This window comes from Cajanus cajan, chromosome 4 (genome assembly GCF_000230855.2).
Source record: "Cajanus cajan strain Asha chromosome 4, NIPB_CcT2T_4, whole genome shotgun sequence".
In the NCBI taxonomy this organism is placed as follows: Eukaryota; Viridiplantae; Streptophyta; class Magnoliopsida; order Fabales; family Fabaceae; genus Cajanus; species Cajanus cajan.
This window is the reverse complement of record NC_138520.1, coordinates 16586794-16611966: the sequence shown is the minus strand read 5'-3', so window position 1 is coordinate 16611966 and position 25173 is coordinate 16586794. Positions and strand designations below refer to the sequence as shown.

Genomic DNA, 25173 nt, shown 5'->3' with positions numbered 1-25173 from the left:
GCCAAAGCCCCCTAGAAACTCCAAATGCTCTCTTTTCACTCAATAAATACTCTAAGCCCTCTTCCATGTTACCACTTTGGAATATATGCATTTTGAGAGCATTTTGCCTCAAAAAGCCTTCCCTAGTCACTTTGGACCTCACGACCATACTCCTCTCCTCTCTACCCTAGAGTGAGCTTAGGTCCCTTGAGTGGCCTCCACCAACTCTTGGTGGAGAGAGCTAGCCAAGAGCATCGAAAACACCATCCACTTACCCTTCTCCTTATTCGCCCACCTTCACCTCCTTATCACCCAATATTATTTTTTTCATCACCTTTGAGGAAACATCCAGCCATCATTCCTCATCCTAGTCCATGGAGAAAGAGGGAGCTCCTCCTTGGAGGTCATTGAACACACCATGGAAGGAAAGAGTCCATCAACATCCTTGAGAATATGTCGCCTAGGAGCATTCAAAAAGGTCCAATGTCTACCTCATTTTCCTCTTTATCTCAATGATCCCTTTGTGTTTCATACCTCATTCTCTTATCTCCCTCATCTCGTCTTTTTGTCCAATTAGACTTGGGGTGAATATGGTCTTGACTCATTGTCCCCGCTCCTACAAAACTTGAACTCTTCTCCTCCTCACTCCCTTTACTGGTTTGTCCTTCTTCTAATTTGATGTGACACAAGGCACATGACCTGACCTCAACAATCGTCTAAGGTATTCTTCTTCAAAGTGATTCCCTGAAATCACCTGATTGCAACCTCTTTTGAAAGGAAGCAACCGACATAGCCTCATTTGGGGTTGCTATTCTCACCATCACCTCATTAAACCTTAAGAGGAATTCCTTTAGGGATTTACTAGGTTTCTAGTTTAGATTGAAGAGGTCAACAATCGTGGAGGCTTGCGCTTATTAACAACAAATTGTACTACGAACAAATGGGAAAACACATCAAAGTTGGTGATTGACCAATCTGACAAATTGTTGAACCAGTCTAGTGCCCCCTTCTTCAAGGTTCCCACAAACATCTTGCACTTGACTCCACCATTATCACCATTGACGAGCATTTGGGCATAAAAGTCTATCATGTGTTAACTTGGGTCTTATGTCCCATTAAATGGGTTCACCTTAGGTACCATATAATTTTATGGGATAGGCTCTACCTCATTTTCCACCAAGAATGATTGGAAATCTCTTGGAAACTCTATTGTCATCTCCTCGTCCACCCTCTTTATGTTTGCTTGCATCGTCGCCTACATCTTGTCTGTCATTTTGTTAAATTTCTTCATTCTTCTTCCCTCCTATTGGCTTGAACATTCTCCTCTATCAAGTTATTAACCATGGCCATGAGTTTTTCCATCGCGAGATTCTACTGTGTTTCCTAGTTCACTCTCACCATCTCCTCCTAACCCTGATTAAAAAAGATTAATTTGAGCATAGGAAAGGTTTTATCATCACCCCACATGAGACACCAAAATGTTTTGGTCTAGAAAACGTACTAAAGATAACCTAGTAGTTGTCCAAAGCTAGAACATTCAAAAGTATAATCTATCTTTCTTTGTCTTAAGCTATGGATTTTATACTTGTTCCTCGGCCTTCATTGGCCCAGGAATTTCAAGGATCTTGTGGGAGTTTTCCTGATAATGAATGACATATTTTATTATTTAATCATGATCATTAATAACTAGATTTTTGTACTAGATAAAAGGTTTTGAATAGGCCAAATACTAAACTATTTTTATAAATAGAAATATGATTGATTAATTGGATACTCGATCAGACACTCAATTAGGCTCTCTCGACCAAACTTTTTTGATCAAGTTCTCTTGACAAACCCTTTCGACAAAAAGTCAGGAGGGTATAAAAATAAATTTAGGTAATATATACTTAATTGTTTTTAAACTAAAGTTTTAAGTTTAGATCTCGTATATAAAAAAAATTTAGTGCGATAAATTTGATGTGCAAAATTAATTTTGGTTATGTAATTTTGAAATGATTTAATTTATGTTTGGACATTTTACTTTAAAAACAAATTAATAATAAAAGTTGGTATACAATTTTCGTCTAGTGCAGGAATTACCCAAGTTACTTCTCAACATGAATTATACGGGCCAGAATCAATTCAACTAAAAGTTAAACATATAAATATTTACTCAAAATCACTTAAATCCAAACATACCATTGATCTCATATTCCATAAATGAGTTCAGTTTTAAAGTCTCAGCTCTTTTAATGCTCATATGGTATGGATACTGAGCTGATGAAAAGAGAAGATTTTAGAAAAGCGATACTGAGATATAACTGTGTAACCGCAAAGGATCATGTGCATGAAGAGTCCCTTGGCTTGACGCAACGAACCTGACCATGATTGCGTCTTGAATGAAAATGCATCGTTAAATGCAGATAGCTGTTTGATTTCAAAGTGTAATGGCCATACGCATCATCCAAGGATTGCATGATTAAATGGAAATGGAAGACACCTTTTTTGAGTTTGAATAACCAATGTAAAGTGTAAACTAAACATTAATTAACGATGTGTCGAAAATTAACAGCGTGTTAGAAGATTTCTTTTGGGGGTTTTTTAAATAAAAAATTCAGTAAAAAAAATTGATAAAAAATATTTATAACTTGTATTTAAATAATATTGTATATGATACATTCACATACGATACTTTTAATCTTATTTAAATATGTTTTTAATTATTTAAATTTAGAGTAAATTTATTTTTGATTTGTTAAATTTAAAATTTATTCATTTAGTTCATGTAAATTTAAAAATAAAATTGTTTTAGTTCCTTTGGTCACAAGTTACATATCTAACTATTGAGTTTAATGTAATAGTTTTATGCGATAATATTTCATAAATTTATTAAAGAAATTTAACTATAATGACTAAATTTTAATCTTGTATTTTTTTTTTATAAAATTCATAATTTTGGTTTCTCTATTAAATATTCGTTATGACATATCATTGGGTTGATGAAAAAATGATTAATATTTAATAATATTTAGTTAATTTACACTTTTAATTTTCATTTTTATCAAACTTTTCTCTAATTTTATCACTTTTATTAGATAAAAATAAGAATTATTTGTGAAATTTAGCTTAATATTATTAAATGTTAATCTAATAAACATTAGTATCAAATAAATATTTATTTTACTAGTTTATTATATTATTTAATGTTAAAAACTTCTCACTCTAAAATTTATATATGATCCAAGATACCATTCTTATAAAATTAAAAGTATATTAATTAAATTAGTTATATAATAAAAAATTGAAAAATTGTATTGTTATTAGATAGATATACTTCATTTGACAAAAATAAATTTATTAAAAAATCACAAATTAAGTTTAATTTTAATAACTCATACAATATAAAAATTAATTCAAATTATTTGACGACCATTATTATGAGAAAAATTAAAAATCATATTCCACCACTTATCAAAATAAACTGTTCATGATGCAGATAATGAATATAGTAATATCGAAAGGTGTCAATGTTATTTGAATAATTAAAGAAAATTAGTACACGAAATAAAAAACAAGTTGCGTGTAATCTCACGAAATTTCATACGCTACAAGGTTAATTTACTATAAATCTAATTGCATTAATAAATAAATAATACTCTCTCAATTTTATTTTTTTTACATTTAAGGTTTATGTACAAGAATTAAAAAATAATTAATATTTTAGTTTTTAAAAATATTTATTACTTATTTTTTTGTTATACCCCTTTAGATAGTTGGAGAAGAAATAGATATATTAGAAATGAATAAATACATTGTTCAATAAATACATATTAATTATTAAAGATAAAAATAAAAAAATTAATAAGTAATTAATTTTAAAAAAGTGAAAATGGAAAAAAAATAGTGCCAAGTATGAAAAAAAATGAAGGAAGTATACTAAATTCATTAAATCATGCAACAATACATCGTTATATGGTAGTAAAATTCTGCCACCCTGTCATTATTGCATTTGAGCAAATTCATAATTTCTTGACCATAAATGATTCCTAAAAATTCAATAAAGTCAGCAGGTTGACGGAGAATGCATCTTGACTAAAATTTGAGAAATGACCAATCTTCGACAACTAAATAGCACATAGCATGTATATTTTCCAACATGAGTCAGAAACATAATATAATTATGCTCCTTTCGTCACAAATCCTGGCACCATACAGTTCCATTTTAATAACACATAAAAGTAAAAAATAAAAAGTATAAAACAAGAAAGAAACGGAAAAGTTCCTGTTCCTCGGTAACAGTTGGTACATTGCAGCATTAGAAGACATATTGGGTCCACACTGACACATTAATATATATACTTTGAGATTCTTGGTTTCTTAGTAGAAAAAGAAAGTATGGCTTCTTGGAATTCAGTTCCACTCCATGTCTCCTATGATGTTCTGGGTTGGTTTGCTTTTGCTTCATGGTCCATCAGTTTCTACCCACAAGTCATCTTGAACTTTCGCAGAAAAAGGTACCACTATAGCCTAAAAGCCAATAATTTTGTTTTATCATCTATATTACTTTCTCAATAATTTTTTCTTCAATTCTTATTATATCTTATAACTTTTTTCCCCTTATTTTATTTTATGTTTTGGGTTAATTTCCACTGTGGTATAGCGTGGTGGGGCTGAACTTTGATTTTGTGCTGCTGAATTTGACGAAACATTCCTCCTATCTTATCTACAATGCAACCTTGTTCTTCAGCTCTGTTGTTCAGAAGCAGTACAGAGACAAATACGGTCAAAAAGAGGTTTGTTCCATTTGCTATACATCTCCACTTTCTTTATGGAAGCTAAATTGATTAATCAGCTCGTGCTGTAAAAGGGTAATTTATGTTTATCACTATACACTATTTGCTGTCATGATATATTGATAACTTGATATGCTTGTAAATTAATCTTTATAATTGATATTTTGGTGATCGAAGGGGGTTGGATCCGCAAAGGGGATATTCCTCACAACGTGGTGAACCAATGTTTGAATTTATATTAAGAGAAGTACGCATATTTAGTTCAACAAGAATAAGGTTATCTCTGAAAGAGGATACATGTAGTAAAAAAAAAAAAAGGTAATTGGTATCTTGGTTCTTGGTATGTGGTAGATTTTCTATCAAGCTTCAGGCATATACAACTTTTAAGAGGCTACAGCTTTTAGAAATTGTTGTTAGTGGTTAGAATGCTTGTTGAATAATATTATGAATAATGTTCATTGATTTAGAAAAGATCTCTCTCTTTTTCCCTTATATAACTATATGATATATCTGCATAAATTCATTAGCTAAAGTTCATTTTGCATTTTGATTTATTTCAGATGATACCTGTGGCAGCAAATGATGTTGCTTTCTCAATCCATGCTGTTTTGTTGACAGCAATTTCCTTGTTCCAGATCAAAATCTATGATGTTAGTGCTATATTCCCTCTAGTTGGGCTTATTGTTCTTGTGATGAATTTATGATTATTCTAAAAGAGGTTATGTTTTCATGTAGCGGGGAAGTCAAAAAGTCTCTAAAATCGCTTATGGAATCCTCCTTGTTACGTGGACCACAGCTGCAGTGTGTTTCTTTGTAGCATTACACAATCATCATTGGCTCTGGCTAATCTCAGTCTTCTCGTATGTTTCCTGTTTTCATTTGTTGCATGATCAATTAGCATTGATTTAACTTCCTATTGTGGATTAATAGCAAATTTTCTTTAGAGCATCATAAGACCAAGTTTTTCCCCATGCCATTGTTACATATAATGCATCATGTTGTTTCTGACTTTTGTTGAAACTGATCAACTTGCAGTGGCATCCAAGTTTGCATGACGATTATAAAATATATTCCCCAGGTTAGGATATATTCAAATTCGTATGATTTCCTCTTAATTTTATCTCCTTATGTTTATAGCAATGCTTGTGATATTCAATTTGACTGCTGAGAAATAAATTATCTGTTTGAACTTGCAACCTATAAGATTATGCTAATCTTAATGTCTTATCATCAATGAAGCATATTTTGGAATGCAAATATACAGAAGAAGGGCTTTTTACTAAATTGGCTTTAATGCATTTGAACATTGTTTCATAATTCTTTGGTCATGAAGTGAAATGATTTTTTGTTGACACATGCTAATCATCTTTAGTAATAAAATTGTGATATGAATATAGGCTGTGATGAACTTTATGAGAAAAAGTACACAAGGCTGGAGCATTGTTAACATTTTACTGGACTTTTCTGGCTCGGTAGCCAACTATGCACAAATGTCTATGCAATCAATTGATCAACGTATGTAATCTTCTTTACCAAAGGCTCTTCTTGTTCTATCTATAGTTTAAATTGACATAGTTTTCAAATTCCATTTTTGATTTCCAGATTCTTGGGTGAACTTCTATGGAAACATAGGAAAACTATTGCTATCCCTGGTATGGATCATTCTTTTATTGTACCATATGAATACTATTATTGTTTCTTTCTGCAAGAGATTTAACCCTTTACAATTTTTTTTGTGATCCAATAATTTGTTTCTACCCATATAGCATTTTTATTGATAGAATAAACCATTAATTGCAGGTGTCTGTATTCTTTGACATCCTCTTCATGTGTCAACATTATCTGTTATATCCTGTAAAGAAACGCAAATTAGAGGCATCCCCTGAACCTGATAATGCCAAATCTTTGGATCGACCTTTGTCAGAGAATGTCTAAGATGTAGCTTGTTTCAAAGTCCCCTTGTAAATTGTAATGAACTCAGTCTTAGTTGATCTTATTCCATGACACAGCATATGCTAGAGGCTTGAACTCTTCAGCACCAAGTTTATTTGTAAGCTTCATGGGAAATTTCATAACTGGCAAATGATGTTAGTCTATAGACATAGAAACATCAAACTCATAAGGGTGTTAGTGTTAGTGTCCTTATCATTTTATTTTTATTAGCTTCTTTACTTTCCCACAAATTATCCGTATGTATCCCAAGTCTTGAATTGTGGGACAGTGAGCTGGGCTTGTTTTGCAGAATTGAACTTGAGAGTGCTTGTTTGCGGTTCCTATATCTTATTTAGTGACCTCCTATAATTATGCAGTTTTTTTTTAAATTTTAAAAAAAGAAATTAAGAGAAATATATTATAGTTAGTTTGAATGGTATTAGACGGTCCTTTAAGTAAGATATTGGATTTGAATCCTGTGTATGAAACAAACATGGTTAAAACGGAAGATTTTACTAAAAAGGTAACCAATCATATTTCTTAACAGAGATTAATTATTGACGAAGTTGATGAATATCTCATACCAATAACATAGTTAAAAATAAAAGTATTATTATTTATTTGTTTATTATCTATGTTAGAGAGTATTGTAATTCTAAATAAATCAGTTATTTAGTAGAAAATGAGTAACTCATTTCTCAGGACTTATGCTTGCTTAAATAACATTAGAGTATTTTAATTATGTAAAATATATATTTTAAAAATGATTTAATATTTTTTTTTGACTATAATCAAAAATTAAGAAGTTGAATCTCTTTCGATTGACAGAATAACTAATATATATATATATATATATATATATATATATATATATATATATATATATATATATATATATATATATATATATATAAGGAGGCATATCAAGTGAGAGGAATTTATTATGAGAGAGGTTATAATTACACCTGTGTAATTTTTACTAAGTATTACACTGCTCAATAATTTTATATTCGATGCGAATTTTGTAAATCTAACCGCTAGATTGAAAGTTTATATCTCTTAAATTATATATACAAAATATATATTAATCCAAGATGATTTGATACTTTATTTTTATAAAATAAAATTGACGTAATATATTCATTTCAAAATACACTAAAATATGAATACTTTGATTACCTACAAGTTGTTGTTTAATTTTAACAAAATTTGATATACACGTATAAAGTGATATGAACTTTCAATCTAACGGTTGGATTTACAAAATTCATTATTAATATAAAGTTATTGAGTGGTGTAATACTTAATAAAAATTATACCAATGTAATTATAACACCTCTATCTATATATATATATATATATTACAATTTTAAATATAGGAAGAGGGGATGACGCCCCATTTCAAGACTGAAAAGATATTCATGTTTAAAAAATTGTCACAAAAGTACTTATATTTACTTCACTCCAAAAGAGACAAGCAGTTTGAACTTTGAACTTGAGATCTTTTACGTACAATCATTGTACTAATTTCTTGCAGTTCCATTTTTAGACATATTTGAGTGCAAATAAAATTTTATCAATTTTAATTTTAAAATTGCTTTCTATTGAATTTATATTATAGGAATAATTAATGAAATTATAGAAATCATTTAAGTACTTTATTTTTTGTATAAAAAATATTTTTTTAAACTGTCTTAATTTCTATATTTTGAAATTTTCATTCTCAACATAAAATCTGAAATAATTTTTAATATATATAAAATAAAAATTTCCCCCTTATAAAAATGAGACCTTGGACATAATAATAAGCCCTATTGGCCCATGCTTTAAGCTATCCTTGTTTGTCCAAAATATCTAAAGCATTTGGATTTCCCACCAATACCTTAAGCTACCCTTCTGCTCCTTATATTCATTTATACTTCATTTCTTTTGGTCCACCAACGTCAGATTTTGTTTTTTTGTTTTTTTTGTTTTTTCCATATTTTTTCTTTCAAATTTAACTAGCCTAGTTTGATTCTGAGTTGCCTTTGCTTGTATTTTAAATTTGGTTTTATGGGCTTGAGGCAATACAGCAGCACATTTTGTTGGATGCCTATCCATTTATAGAAGGTGCAACTTATTGGATATACCTACCCATTTATAGAAGGAAATGTATTTGGACACAAAATAAGTTTTGATGCATAGAGATAATCATGAAGGTAGAAAACAAATTTGAATATATACAATAAAGAGTATGGAACAAGTATTTTAGATGTATTTAGAAAAAAAAATGTTCAGATTAATTTATTTTAATAATCTTAATTAATTTATGATATATTAAGTTCATATGCTTAGTATGACACATGTACAATATAACCCAGATACAAGAATATAATACTTTGTTCAAAATTTAGGATATAATACATTTTGTATATTTTAATAAAAATTTATAGAAAAATTTATTTAGATGTAAAATATTGGTATAGAAAGAGACATTGATTCTTTTTCCATTAATTCATAACTATGACTATAACAATTTACAAAAAAGATAATTATAATCATAACAAGAAATTTTTTTCCCCATATCATAATTGTCTAAGTTAACTATATCAATAAAAATATTTTTAGTAGAACTTAAAACAAATATTAGTTTTACACAATAACCTATGTCTCAAAAACATCATTACTAAATTATTATCTAATACTAATTAGGGTTAGTTCCACACTTATTTAGAGATGTGATTGTCTTGAGTTCATGACTAAGATGGACCCAATTTTTTTTTTTTAAAATTATGTAATTGTGAGATTTTTTTATATATTTTATATTATTTTTAAATTAAAATCATCCCTAATATATTTTTTATATCTAAATATAAAATTGTAATATGATCGTAAAGTTTTATTATTTTTTTTCTAAATTATATTCATAAAAGGAGTAAAATACGGTTTTGGTCTTTAAAGAATTTTTTTAAATTTGTTTTTAGTCCTTAAACTTTTTTTATCGTATTTTATTTCTTCTAATATGGAGATACATCACTTTTGATCTTTATAGTTATTTATAAAACACTTTATAACAAATTATTATACAGGAGTAAATTGAATAAAAATATATACATTTTTTTTAAAAGAATTTGATAACATTATGTTATTTGTTTAATGTAATAAAATATATCATTTTAAATTATATCATGTATATATTTTTGTTATAAATATTTATATAAAAGGACTCATATCAACAAGTTATTAATTTGAGTCGTACTAGACTGATTTCTCTTAAACAAGTTAGTACAGTAACTAGTCAAGTTCCATAACATAAATTAGTCAATGTTGAAGTTGATGGATATTTCGTATCATGTTTTTAAACTCAAAAAGATTTTTTACGATCTGAAACAAGATCCTAGAGTTTGGTATGAAAGGCTAAGTAACTTTCTTACTAATAATGATTTTATGAGAGGTAAGGTTGATATAACCCTTTTTAGCAGGGCTGGACATTCAATAAGGTAATTAAGGCTAATTCCTAGAGCCCCTAAACTTATAAGGCCTCCAAATTTTTTTAGTAATAATAATATTATTGATATAAATTAATTTTAAAAAAATTAATAATATTTGAGATGAGGCCCAATATTTTATAAGACACGTATCTTATATTTTTTTATATATCTTATTTTCTTATTATGAAAATTACTTAAAAGAACACAACCCATTTATTAGTTTTTGTAAATGAAAAGTCACTCAACATCCAACAGTCACTACTACTTACTTTTATCTTTTACAGATGACAAATTTTTAACCTCTTTGTTTCCTCTCTAGTCTATCTCTTTCTCATTCTCTCTCCATTCTCATTCTCAATTCCTTCTTTCTTGGTTGATTCCTACTATGTAAAAATCAAGGAATACAAAAAAGATTGTTGGATATAAATCCTAGAGCATATTATACTCCTTGCAGTTGTCATAATTTGAATTTAGTTCTAGGTGATATGGCAAATTCATGTACTAGAGCTGTTTCTTTTTTTTGAGTTTTGCAACGTATTTATTCTTTGTTTGCTTCTTCTACCAAACAATGGAAAATCTTACAAGAAAATGTATAATTTTTTAGTTGAATCACTATCTCAAACAAGATGGGAATATAGAATTGAAAGTGTTAAAAGCCATAAAGTTTCAAGCACCAAAAATAAAGGATGCACTTGTTCAATTATCAAAAACTAGTGAAGATCCTAAGATAAAGAGTGAAGCCATGTGTTTAGCAACTTATGAGATGGAGAATTTTGAATTTTTATTGGGGATGAATATTTGGTATGATATACTTTTTGCGGTTAGTTCTGTAAGTAAGATCATGCAATTTAAAGATATGCATATAGATGTTGCTATAGATCACTTAAGAGGCCTTATAACTTATTTAAAAAATTATAGGGAAAATGTTTTTGCATCTGCATTAGAATCCACCAAAGAAATGACTATTGGAATGGATATAGAGCCTAAGTTCAATGAAAAACGTAAGATTCATAGGAAAAAACATTTTGATGACATTGATAGTGATGAGATAGCTCATTCTGCTGAAAATTCTTTTTGCACTAATTATTTTTTTGTATATATTAAATCAATCTATTTCTTCTATTATGAGTCGATTTGAACAATTTTTATAATATGAAAACATGTTTGGTTTTTTATTTGATTCAAATAAATTTAAAACTTTAGGGGAAGATGAATTGAAAAAAATATTGTATCAATCTTGAAAAGATTTTGAGTTTTAAGGACCATTCTGATATTGATAGTCTTGATTAATTTTCAGAATTAAATTTATTGAAAGAAATTCTAACAAATGAAATTAACACACCATTAAAAATATTGAACTATATAAAAAGATCATGTTCTTTTTCAAATACATGCATTGCTTATAGAATATTATTAACATTATCGGTAACTGTTGCTACTGCTAAAAGAAATTTTTCAAAATTAAAATTGATTAAATCATATTTAAGATCAACTATGTTACAAGATAGATTGAATGGGTTAGCTATATTATCTATTGAGAGTGAGATGTTAGAATTACTTTATTATAAAACTTTAATAAATAATTTTGCAACTCAAAAAGTCAAAAAATAACATAAAAATTATTAGGCTATATTAACATAGACTCTTGTCTTAATTTTTTCCTAAGGCCCCAAAATTCCTATATACGGCCTTGCCTTTTAGAAAAAGTCTGACACATTTTATAATAATGAATCTCTGGGTGATAATTTTTCTAAGCTTATACAAATGGAGTTTGAAATGAGAATGATGGGTGAACTTAAGTTATTTCTAAGACTACAAATAAAGCAAACAAATAGAGGCATATTCGTTCATAAGTAGAAGTATACAAAATAACTTCTTACAAAGTTTAAGATGAATGACTACAAACTTATGTTTACATTTATGCATCTTTCTATAGGACTACCAAAAAATGAATCAGGTAAATTAGTAGATTAAATGATCTAAAAAGGTATGATTGATTCACTCCTATATCTTATTGCTAGTAGACCCGACATTAAGTACAATGTATATATGTTTATACGGGCATTTTCAATTTGATCCCAAAGAGTCTCATCTTAAAGTTGCAAAATAAATTTTCAAATATCTTGTAGGTACTACTAACCTCAATTTGTTCTATGAGAAAAGCAAAGATTTCAGGGTAGTAAGATATTATGATACAGGCTATGTTGGTGACATAATTGAGAGAAAAACAAGTTGAGGATGTCATTTTCTGGGTCATTGTCTCATCTCATGGGTAAGTAAGAAGCAGAACTCCATTGCACTCTTTATGACATAAACAAAATACATCTTTGTTGCTAGTTGTTGTTCACAACTACTATAGGTGAAATTCCAATTAAAATACAATTCTAATCTTGAACATAACATACCTATTTTTGTGAAAACACTAGTGCTATTAATCTATCTAAAAATCCCATACAACATTCTAAAGCTAAGCGCATAATAATAAGATATCATTTAATTCATGATTATGTGCAAAAAGGAGTTTTTGACATAAAATTTATTGATACTAATCACCAATAAGTTGATACCTTTACCAAAGCTTTAGTTGAAAAACACTTTAGATTCATTAGAGATCTCCTTTAGTTAAAATTCCCCCCAGACTAAGCATCATTGTACACCATTTTACATTTACTTCACACTATATACTTCATCTGTTATGCATCATCTTATGTTGACGTGTACATGCATGATCCATCTTATTCATTAATTTTTCATATATTATATTATTAATATATTTACTCTAACACATTGCTTCTCATATGAAAAAGGTATCTCTCACATTTAATGTTATTTAATGTTTTTCAATGTTTATGGAATAAAGATTGAAAAAGCATGTTGGAATAATGGGACAGTTAGACACATTGTTGAATCATAATTGAATGACCTATCATATCATCTCTCGTGTCTTTTCATCATATCGACCACATTTTCAAATAACAAAACCACCTTTTCCCCATTACTCTCATACACTTAATTGCTCTCGCATATAGTCCATTCTCTTAAAGAACCCTAATGGTGTGTTTGGATGAGAAATTTTACAAATTCAAGAAATTTTAAATTCTTGGTATTTGAATTACTTTGATTTCAATTTCTATATATCATTCTTAAAATATTTTCTTTGGATAAGTCAATTCAAAATTCTCAAATTTTAAATTGTTGGGTTGGATATGATAATTTGATTCCACCATGGTAAAATTCATTTTAAAAATATATTTATATGCTGAGATTTTTAAACTAAATTTTATAAAAATAAATAATAACTAATTTTGAAATATTTAATAATTTTAAAAATAATATGAGATAATATTTAATAATTTTAAAAATATTTTTGAATATTCAATAATTAAAAACATGAAGAGATAAGAGATAAGATAAAATATATAAGTGAAATAAGAAGAAAAAAAATATAAAGAATTTCAAATTCTTATTTTTTTGGGAGAATTTGAAATTCTACTATTTCAAGGAATTTTACAAATGTACTATTTCAAGGAATTTTACAAATGTATGAATTTCAAATTCCTTATAAATTCTCCATCCAAAAAGGGTATTTCACCTCAAAGAATTTGAAATTCTTCAAATAAATGAATTACTCCATTTAAATTTCCCATTCAAACACACTATAAGACTTTCTCTTTAAAACCTTTACTCAACTTTTCATAGAAATGGCACCAAAATTGTAACCCACTTGTAGAAGCAAGGACCCCATGGAGGAATACTTAGAGTCTTCCTTCCTCCTTGAAAAATATGTAGACCTAACTCAACTGATTGATGATGGATTCTAAGTCCAAAACTACCCTAATAAGACAGGGTAGTCGAGCTTTGCAAAACTAAGGTGCAACTAGCATCACACACCTTATGCATATTTATGGGCATTTGTAATGGTCAATGGCGACACCATTATTAGACTGGTCAATAGCTTGGAGGTTAGGATCACTCCAACTTTGATAGCTATCCTCTCGGAATGTAAGGTGGTCAGTTTGATGCACTCTAATGATTAGGAACAAGTCATTACCAAGGAGACTATGGACACCATGCTTTACCCCTCGAAGTGTTCATCTAACAAGGTAGAGTTGGAAAAGTTCCTTCATGCGATGAACATGAAGCCATTGTGTAGATTGTTGCTCAATCTGTTGTTCAACACATTTATCCTTCAATCTGGCTCTAAGGATAATGTTTCTAATGTTGATAGATTCTGCCTCTATTATCCCTGTCTTGGAGTTTTTGTGAATCTACCCAGTCTGTTGTTCAACCACTATAAGTCCTATTTTGGCCAAAGAGAACAAGAACAAAACAAGAGGGCATCCATTCACTATGGGATACCTTTTAGAAAAGTCATTGAGGTTGTTGACGCCGACACCATAGACTTTAAGAAAGGAAAACACCAATGCCCTCCACCAACCCAAACAGTCCAAATGACCCAAACACAAGCCTAAACACCAATACCCTTTCCATCACCAAAAACAAAAGCACCTTCATCTCACCAAAATTTATCATCCATTGTCATGAATGACTCTCATCTGATTCAGATGGTCAACCGCTATCCTTTTGTTTCACTCACCCTTAACCAACTAGCCCATTAGAACCCTCAGTTGAAGCTCCTTAACCATAATAAACAAAGAAGCATCATCTAATTCATGGGTTACCTGAACCCAAGATAAAGTGCGAGGAAGCTATCACCTTAAAATCTCACTAAGCCCTTTTCTCAATAAGAAGAATAGAAACGGGTTGAGCTAGCCATTGAAGAGGATAAAATGATTCAAGAATCCCTTTGATTATCTACTAACGCTATAACAATAATTGTGTATCCATCATCATCATTCTCAAAGAGTCTTTGTCCAACATAAATAAGGGTGTTTTTTGTTGACAAGATTCTGCAACCAACTCAAACTGAAGTGTTTGCTATTGAGAAGAGTATTTGTCCTACCTTGTCTGGAAAGTTGTTGTAGAAGAGAGTCTACCTCCAACACAACCATAAGCATTTGTTGTCGCAGACTAGATTGTTGAAGCTAGCATATGCTAAAACCACCCCATAAGTCCAACCAACATCCCTTGCACCAACTACTGGAACAACCATCAAAATTGCCCAACCGCCTGTTGAGTCAAGTGCAATTGAGGCTGAACCCATTAAGCATGGCTACCTCATTGGTGGAACCAGACATAAGATAGCTAGAAGACTTTGCCTAGACCGTTCCACCAAGTGAAATCATAAACGCATCCAATTTTGCTTTTAAAGATTTGGAGTAGTTGATGAAAAAGTTCATAGATGAGGAGGATGATACCTTATTGTAAGCAATTATATTTGAAGATCGTCTTACTTGAATATGGAAGAATTCATGCATATTTGCTACCAGAAAGAACACTCAATCATCCTCTATCCTCTCACCGAAGAAGTGCTTGAGGTGAAATCCTTTAATCTATATGGTATGTATTGTTTGGATGATCAAGCCATGGAACTCATCGAGTAGCACTAATTTAATTTTGAAGATGCTTGTCGTACAAAGGTCGCCATGGAGTTAGGTTTTGAAGAAACCTCCTTAACCTCCCTTTTTTGATTGGTACACCTCGACGACCTTGCCAAATCCAACCTTGGACATAATTCTTTCAAGCTAAGTCCAAACTCAAGGTTGTGCAACACTCAATCTAGAAAAAGAAAGAACACAAAGCCAAATACACCAAGGATATGAGGTATCTACATTATGCTATGGCATATCAGTTGAGTGCCTCCAACATGAACAAGGATTACCCCATCATCACCATGGGTCACTACATTTTGTAAACTCCAATCCCTCAAACCACTCGCTCTTCTACTTGTATCACTTTATCAACCACACTACACTTTTCTCTATCTCTCATTGTTTTGTTTTCATTTCATTGTTTATCTACATATAAATCTATGTTATATATATACATATATTGCCCCTACATATGCTATTGTTACCCCCTCTCTACTTGTGCAGGAAGCCTAAGTGTTTCGATCTTCATCTGAAGTTGTTCCTGAAATTGTCTCTTAATTGAAGTTAATGGTCAACACTTTAGTATCAACACTCCAATAGCCCATTCATCAACAATGTCGCTCTAATAAGAAGTATCCAGAGCTTCTCACCAAACTTCATGTTGAAGTCAGCTCTTACGAGGAGTCTCTAGACTAGTTTTTGGTCTCGACTTTTGCTAGTGTCAAAAGGGGGAGTAAAATGTTTACTTTTTGAACTATTGTTTTAGGTTTTTCATACTTTAAACTCTATTTATTTATCCTAGGGAGAGTTTATTTTGTGAAGTTTATACATATATTTTCTAATTGATATATTTATGTTATGATGTTTATACATAAATTGCTCTGATATACATAGTATGATAGAATGTATGAATGCATGAACGCTTATACATATACATATACATATATGCATATATATATATACATACGAACATATATATATATATATATACACACACTTATACTTTGATTATTGAAACACTAGTGACTATAATAAAAATGAACACTTAATTTGTTTGAACATATCAAGAATATTTACTCTAGATAGATATATATGCTCTGAAAAGAAACATTCATCTGATAAATTGAAATCAACTAAGATCTGTTGTGCTTAAAATTTTCTCTTTTAAAAAACGTGTTTATCACCATAAAAAAAAGGTTGTTAAGTCAAAAGACGATCTTAATTGCTTCAAGATATAAGTTTTAATGATAACAAACTCAGACTTTTTTAAGAGATAAGTTTTTCAGATCATAATATAAGATGAATAGTGATTAGACGATTGATTGTTTTGGCATCAAGTCTCTCAAATGAATCATTTCATCTATTAGGAAAAAATATTTACTATATATCATTTATGATGTCTTATAACCAAATCATCTTTATCTATGTTATTTATAAATAGATCAAAAGGAATAAAAAGTTTCTTCAAAATGGGATGCAAACATACTTTTTGTTAGAAAAAGGATAAACAAGTCCCTTAAAGCACGCAAAACTAACACACATTTGTTTATTTCTTTTGGCACCTTAAAGGTGATAAATAACTTCCTTAATCAAATAAGAAGTGACAATTTGATGAAACACATTTAATGCACCAATTAAAAATTTCCTCCACAAGGAATATAGATGAAGAAAAACGAAATAAGCTTATGAGAGACACTTAAGGATTTGCAACGATCATCTTCCCGAAACACCTATATAAAGAAGTTTGAAGATTTAGAAAAAATATATACAAATACACACACACACATATTTATAGAATATTGTTTGTAAAATTCATTACATTAATTCTTTGTGGAAAAAACTATATACTTAAGTGGTTGTATCATATTTTGATAATAAAACGAAACAATATAGTGATTTCTCAATTTTAACTTTGTGTTATTGCATTAAGCATGGAGAAATTTGATGGTAAAATAATAGTTGGTTGTTGAAACATAAAGAGACTTTGTGTTGAAAGAATACTTGGATAGTTGTTTGCAAAGACAAGTCAAAGGACACTTAGGTTAAGCTAGAAGTGGCTTATGAAAGAATACTTGTATCTTTGTAAAAAATAGTGAAACTTGATTGGATTGATCAAGAACTGAACGTAGTCTCAGTGGTTAAGATTAATTGGTATAAAAATTGTGTATTCTTTCTCTTAACTCTTTGCCTACACTTAAAAGGTCATACCACTATTTCACTATTTCGAAAGTATTGAAATTTTGATTGACATTATTCGAGTTTCCTTTTTAGTGTCTTTCTTTTCTCCATGCTAAGATGGAAATGCAAAAATGGCATATACTCGGGCATGCAATTCCTTGTTTCTAAAGTTGTATTAAGGTGGGAAGGCATTTTATGCAAATTATCCTTATTAGTAGCTTAACCATTTGATGACAACCCTCCTTGCATGGATTGAGTTAGGAGCATCAAAGAGGGAAGACTAGACTCCTTGGATCATGGAACTCAAGGTTTCTATCCTTGGTGATGGAGATGGGCGAATGGTATTTATGGAGGCTACGTGTTTGATGAAATGCTAAGGTGGTACTCTAGGGTTTTGGCTCACTTCATTGATGGATGAAGGTCACTCCTAAAGGTGAGAACACTCACGGTGAAGATGAGAATGATAATTGGCCAAAATGACCAAGGGGACTAAGGAAAGAATATTAAGGCTCAAAGGCTATCTTAATATCATAAATTCCAAAGTAGTTACAAGGTTTCTAGCCTAGGGAATTTATAGAAGGGAAAATGCATTTAGGGTTATATTTGAGAGTGTTTGGCTGAAAAATGCAAGCCAAATGCACTTCAAATGAAACCTAAATTAACCCTAGATGCTACTTGGTGGCCAAGGATGGAATCTTTGGGTTTGGTTAAGCTACATCTAGGTGCATGATAAGACCATGCAACCTAGGTGCCCTCCACTTGGGCCTAAACCTTGTCAAATCCAAAAATAAATCCAAGGCTACCAAAAAACACGTCTAGGCCTTATTTTCTCACCCTAATAAAATACCCTAGCTATAAAATAAAATCCTATAATCTAAGGCACCCCATAATACAAGGGTAAGATGAGAAATACAAGTAAAAATAAATCCTATAACTAAGACGCCCCAAAATATAAGGGTAAAATAGGAAATACAAGATAAATAAATCCTATGTCGAAGGTACCCAAAATACAAGGGTAAAATAGGAAATTAAAGACAAGGGTAAAATAGGAATAAATCCTATACTAATAAAAAATGTAGGAGCTAAGGCCCAAAAGTAGACTCACTCCTCTTATGGTTTTCAAAACTAACCTATTCCTCTTGCCTCCTTCAATATATCACCTCTTGGTCTTCTTGGCCTTAGTGTGATTCCATCATTCCCTCCCTCTTGAAAAGGATTTGACCTCAAATCAAGAGGTTCTTCATGGTGGATATCATGACCAACAAAAATAAACAAATAAGAATTAGAGCCAGTAGTATATGATATAAATGGAAAGTGCATCCTAAGAGGAGTTCCATTAAAAATGCTAAAAAGATTTTCTAAACTAAAAGGACTAAACTCTCTTATGCTAACGATAGGATCCTCCCCATGATGAAGTCTAGGTGTATAACTAAAGCCTAAAAAGGTAAAAAGACTAAAACTATAGCACACTAAAGCATTAGGCCTAAGAACTAAAATGTCTTATTGGAGGTACGTAATGTAGTGACCTGGGTATGTCTTGGAATAAAGAAAACTTAACTAAAAGATTACCTAAACAACTTTGTGTTGCATTATTTGTTAGATACATATGAGAAAAGGGTGTTAAGAGGAGTCTAGAAGACTCATATAATCTAAGTTTATCTTGTAGGGAAATAGCCAAGTTAAGTTCAAATAAGTTTGAACTTCCCTCAAGATCAAAAGAAGAAAATATGACACCATGAGATGTATCCAACAAACCATACAAACCAAAAGTTGGGTGCTTTATGAAGAGAACTAAAGTAGAAAGAGTCTTAAAGAAAGAAGACTTATCTACCTTGGGCACCACCAAAGAAGTAGCACAAGAAGTGGGACTAAGTGAAGTCTAATTCTTCTTCACTAATTCTTGAAATTGAGATTCTTTTTCTTGAAAAGAGATTTGTTTTTGAATTTCCACTTCATGACTAGTGGCAACATGAGAGAAAGAGTTAAGGTCTTAATGAATGAAAATAATCCTTTTTAAATCATTTTCAACGGTAAAGTGACTCTCTTTAAACATAAGCCCTTTGGAAGAAATATTATCCTCCTTACTCTTCGTTAAGAGTGTTGGTTGTTGTTTTTCTTGTTCTAACCACTCTTTAACCCTCTCTATACTTTTCTTATTTTTTTTCTTTCTTTATCATTTGTATTTTCTTTTCTTTTTCTTTTCTTCTAAGTTCTTCCTCTCTTTTTGTATTTTCTTGCTCATGCATACTCTTAGGGGTTCTAAACCTTTTGGCTATTTGAGACCTAGTAGTAACAACCCTAAGTTTTGATCCACTAGTTTCTCTTCCCTCAACTAATTTTGCAAGTAATTGTCTTATTTCTTCATTATTCTTTGCATTTTCTTTTTCTTCTTTTTTAATTTCTTCTTCTCTTTTTATGTTTTCCTCTTCTTTTTTTCTTATGTACTCTTTCAACTCTATAAGTTCATCCCTAACACTAGGTATACTACTACAAGAGTTATGACCATGTACACTAGAGTGATCACTCGTCTTTGATCAAGAAAAAGGTTTTCACAAATATGTTGCAAAAATTTGGCACTAAAAGTTTTTACAAAGAGTGAGTGATAAAAAGTTTTCAAAAAAAGTTTTCAAGGTGTAAGAGTAGTATAAAAAGGCTTAAGTGTACAAAGTGAACTATGAAGGGAGGTGGACTACTAAGAATCACTTAAAAACAAGCCTTTTCAAGTAGAAATCACTAAGTCCTTTCACACTTTTCTTACAAAACAATTTGCGCAAAAGTTAAGTGTGTGTGTGCACGGCCCCCTAATAGGCAACTTGTAGCCTTCTAAAATAAAACAAGTAAGAATAAAGAACCTAAGCAATTATACTACCAAAGCTATAAAGCATGCAATAAGGCAATTAAAGCATGTGCTAGTTGGATTCTCGAGGATGGGAGCTTGAAGTGACCTTGGTGATATTCAAGCCACTCCCACAAGCACTACTCGAATTACCCTAAAGACTACTTAGTGAAAGGCCAATTACTAACCAAATAACGAAAGGAAAACAAAGGCAAAAAATACAAGTGGCCTAAAAGAAATTGTGTAAAAGAGAAATGTAAACAATAAAAGTAGATCTTCTAGTCTTCAATTCTCCACCCCTTCACAAGGAACACCCAAGGTTAGCCTTTCAATGGTGTATTCACTCTTTTTGATGGTAGAACTCCTTCCAAAGGTCTTGGAGTCAAATCGGACAACTCCTCCAATCAATTCACCGAAAATGTATATGATGAGTTTAGGAGCTTTCCACACCTAGATCAAGAAGAAACCACCCAAGAGTACAAGAGTCCAATGAAATAAAAACTAAAAATGCACAATTAGGAAGGCTAAACTCAAGTGGAGATAAATGTGACAAAACTTAGGAGTAGAAAGAAGACACAAAACTAAAATTAAGGCACATTAAGAAAGGCAAGCACTCAAAAGATTAATTCCTATAATGGTACTAGAATTGAGTAGCAAGTGTTTGATAAAATGTTGCACTTGACATGTTAAATTTTAAAATCTCATACAGCCAGTAAAGCATAGTCCAAATGTCCAAAGATTAACTGCAATTGCTAAGGTAGGAAAAATTGTCCAAAAGTCCACAAGTCTAGTAAAGGATCCCTGTTGTTTGCATTTTTTTCCCACTTGTTTTGGCACGGTTTTTCAATGATAATGTCCAGCCACTTTCTTTTTTTTTTAATATTAATATTCCTCCTTTGCTTGGGTTTTAAACTTGTGTTTGTTGATTTTGATTAGCAAATATTTGGAGTATCCTTTTAGCTATTAGTGATGGCTTAATGAGTCAATAATTTGAGTTTCTTTAAGCTTTATGTGCAATAAAGTCCAGCAATAAATTAAGCTCATATAATCACTTTCCAACCTCAAATTATCAAGCAAAACATGTTCATATTAAGTGCAAATGGAAAAGGAAAGCAAGATGGCCGAATTTAGCAATATGTGCAAAGATACAAATCACACATGAATGTTTAAATATCAATGAACATGCTAGGACTAATTAGCATACATGATTGACTCTCTAAAGCGCTCTAAGTCCCACGGCCATTTCAACAAACATATAGCATGCATATCATATTTTGATCATGAAAGTGTCTAGGCATGTGTATTTGAAATTTTCTTTCAAGAAGAGTTAGGGAGAATCATACTCTTATGACAAAACTTAACAGATTATAAAATAAAAACACATGATCATCATTTTTCTTATCATGCAAAAAATTTTCCAGCCACCCAAACTTAAACAAAAATGGACGGATCCTACAAAGAAACCTAGGCACAAAGATGATTCACAAGAAGGTTTATGGCATGAATCAATGAACAAAACAAGACACATAGACCATGAGAATATAACATGAATATGGTCTATTTAGCATAACTTTAAGACAAGCAAGAAAGACATGACATGACTGGATTTTTAAAAGACTCAAAATAGACTAGAGATTACCCTTGAAGAACCATTGGCTCTATATACCACATGATGGCAACCCTCCTTGCATGGATTGAGTTAGGAGCATCAAAGAGGGAAGACCGGACTCCTTGGATCATGGAACTCAAGGTTTCTAGCCTTGGTGATGGAGATGGGCGAATGGTACTCTAGGGTTTTGGCTCACTTCATTGATGGATGAAGGCCACTCCTAAAGGTGAGAACACTCACGGTGAAGATGAGAAGGATAGTTGGCCAAAATGACCAAGGGGACTAAGGAAAGAATATTAAGACTCAAAGGCTCTCTTAATATCATAAATTCCAAAGTATTTACAAGGTTGCTAGCCCAGGGTATTTATAGAAGGGAGGATGCATTTGAGAGTGCTTGGCTCAAAATGCAAGCCAAATGCACTTCAAATGAAACCTAAATTAACCCTAGATGCTACTTGGTGGCCAATGATGGAATCTTTGGGTTTGGTTAAGCTACATCTAGGTGCATGATAAGACCATGCAACCTAGGTACCTCCACTTGGGCCTAAACCTTGCCAAGTCCAAAAATAAATCCAAGGCTACCAAAAAACACGTCTAGGCCTTATTTTCTCACCCTAATAAAATACCTTAGCTATAAAATAAAATCCTATAATCTAAGGCACCCCATAATACAAGGGTAAGATGAGAAATACAAGTAAAAATAAACCCTATAACTAAGACGTCCCAAAATACAAGGGTAAAATAAGAAATACAAGATAAATAAATCTTATGTCGAAGGTACCCAAAATACAAGAGTAAAATAGGAAATTAAAGACAAGGGTAAAATAGGAATAAACCCTATACCAATAAAAAATGTAGGAGCTAAGGCCCAAAAGTAGGCCCACTCTCTTATGATTTTCAAAACTAACTCATTTCTCTTGCCTCCTTCAATATATCACCTCTTGGTCTTCTTGACCTCGGTGTGATTCCATCACCTTTTGTGGGATATTGTCAATCTCCATATCACATGCAAATTTCTAGGTTGTTCGTCTAGTTCATGTCTTCTAGATTGCTCCATGCAAGAGTTATATGCTGACCGAACTTTGTACTCCCCATTTTGACTCCCTCCCCAAATTCTCAAATCACTTGAGTTCATATTATTCAAGAGATCATCCTAAGAATAGTATCAACATATCTAGCCTCCAACAATGCCGTTAACATCCCTTAATTCCAACATCATTCTTCTTTGTGAATGAGATCTATGACATATAATTCAATGACTTCCTCCACAGGTGAAGTTTACACGTATGTACAATCTCTCTCTCGGAGCCATGGTTCACACAATACCTTAACATCTTCTCCATTACCTACTCTCCATCGAATCCCTGTCCTAGCCAATCTTTGGGAACTCCATATGCTTCTTCATGCAAAACTTGTGTTATGGCCTAGCAAAACCACCAAAAAATCCCTCTACAAATAATATTTAGCTTTATAGATTCTTGATACTAAAGCATAGAATTAGAGAGCACCTTTCATCTTTGTTTCTCCAACAATGCCAAGTTAAAACCGTACGTTCCTTGCGCATTGGAAGCTTTTTCCCACTTAACCATCTAATACCACTAGTGTTTTAGTATTTCGTACACCACCAATGAGTTCGACATACGTTGGATTTCATCGGAAAATAACGAAATTAAAAAAGGTTAATATACTTTTATTGTGATTTTCAATATGCTCCTAAGGCCCTAACGTAATATTCATTAATTTCTTAATTAGCAGCGAATAGATAGTGGTAAGTAAGACTTTTTCTTTTAATCTTAAAAAAGACTATTTTTTAAAGACAGAATAAGATATCAAAATGTTAAGTTGAATCTTTTCTCTTACAATTCATTAATAGGTGAATTCATTAAGTATGATACTAAACCCAACCCAGTTTATAACAAAATACATACACCTTATTAACCCTTTTTAGGCGGTAGATCTATATCTATAATAATAAAAAGATTGAACTATTTGGTGTAGATAATTTTTGTTTAATTTTATTTTTATAATTAATTTTTATAAATTATATAAATTATTTATTTAGTTGTGTAAATTTTACTCTATAACTGTTAATATTTTAAATAATTATTTATTATTATATAATTTTTTATTTATTATTTTTAAAAATAATTCACATAGACACATAATACTACTTTTGAACGTTAGTTTATATAATAATAATTATTCCTTCCTATCTTAATTTGTAAACTTAACATAATACTCGAAACAACCACTGAAATAATAAATACAATTTAATAAGTAAGTTTATTAATATAAATAATCATCATTAAATTATTTATTTAACGAAGAAGGACAAAGCAAACTAGGCAAGATATTTATTAAAGAATTTTTTTAAAAAAAAGCTAGCAAAATCAACTGCTGAACGAATGCTTGCGTGTTGCGAGGATGAATCTAACCGCAATAGCGTCCAAGAACCAAGACTGGTAGGAAAATTGCGGTAGATCATTGCCACACGATAAGGTGTTTTTTTTAGAAGATAATCATTGAAATTCGTAATCGTAAGCATTACAATTCCGTTATATTGGAATTTCTAATATTAATTTCTATATATTCTTTAAAAAATATAAAAATATAAAATGTTTCAATCTATTAATATAACTATTAGAAAAAGAATTAAATAATTAAAAACATGAGAATTTAAATTTAATTTTCATAATCATCATATTATAAGACCATATTGTAAATTCACTGATATAAAAATAAAAGCATGACGGGATTGAATTTTATAAGAATAATACACATGAGATCACAAGAGTAGATTGATTTTTATGAGAGAAAAATATTAAAAATGAGGTTTTATGGTTTCAAGGTAATTAGAAGTCAAATGATTACGTCAGCATTAAGGACCTTGATATTTAAGAAA

General features: G+C 30.7%; 1 protein-coding gene across 1 annotated transcript; it reads left to right on the top strand.

The window, feature by feature from the left end:
• Nucleotides 1-4263: 4263 nt before the first annotated feature.
• On the top strand, nt 4264-7037 carry LOC109812844 (cystinosin homolog). Its single transcript, XM_020376903.3, has 8 exons — nt 4264-4475; nt 4622-4754; nt 5315-5404; nt 5490-5614; nt 5790-5832; nt 6152-6269; nt 6357-6406; nt 6555-7037. Exons 1-8 carry the CDS (start codon nt 4357-4359, stop codon nt 6687-6689), a joined length of 813 nt encoding a protein of 270 aa, XP_020232492.1. The 5' UTR covers nt 4264-4356; the 3' UTR covers nt 6690-7037.
• Nucleotides 7038-25173: the final 18136 nt, after the last annotated feature.

Coding starts and splice junctions, on each gene's coding strand:
- LOC109812844 (XM_020376903.3), top strand. CDS start 4,357: ATGGCTTCTTGGAATTCAGTTCCACTCCATGTCTCCTATGATGTTCTG. Junction 5,405..5,489: donor TCCAGATCAAAATCTATGAT/GTTAGTGCTATA, acceptor GTTTTCATGTAG/CGGGGAAGTCAAAAAGTCTC. Junction 5,615..5,789: donor TGGCTAATCTCAGTCTTCTC/GTATGTTTCCTG, acceptor ATCAACTTGCAG/TGGCATCCAAGTTTGCATGA.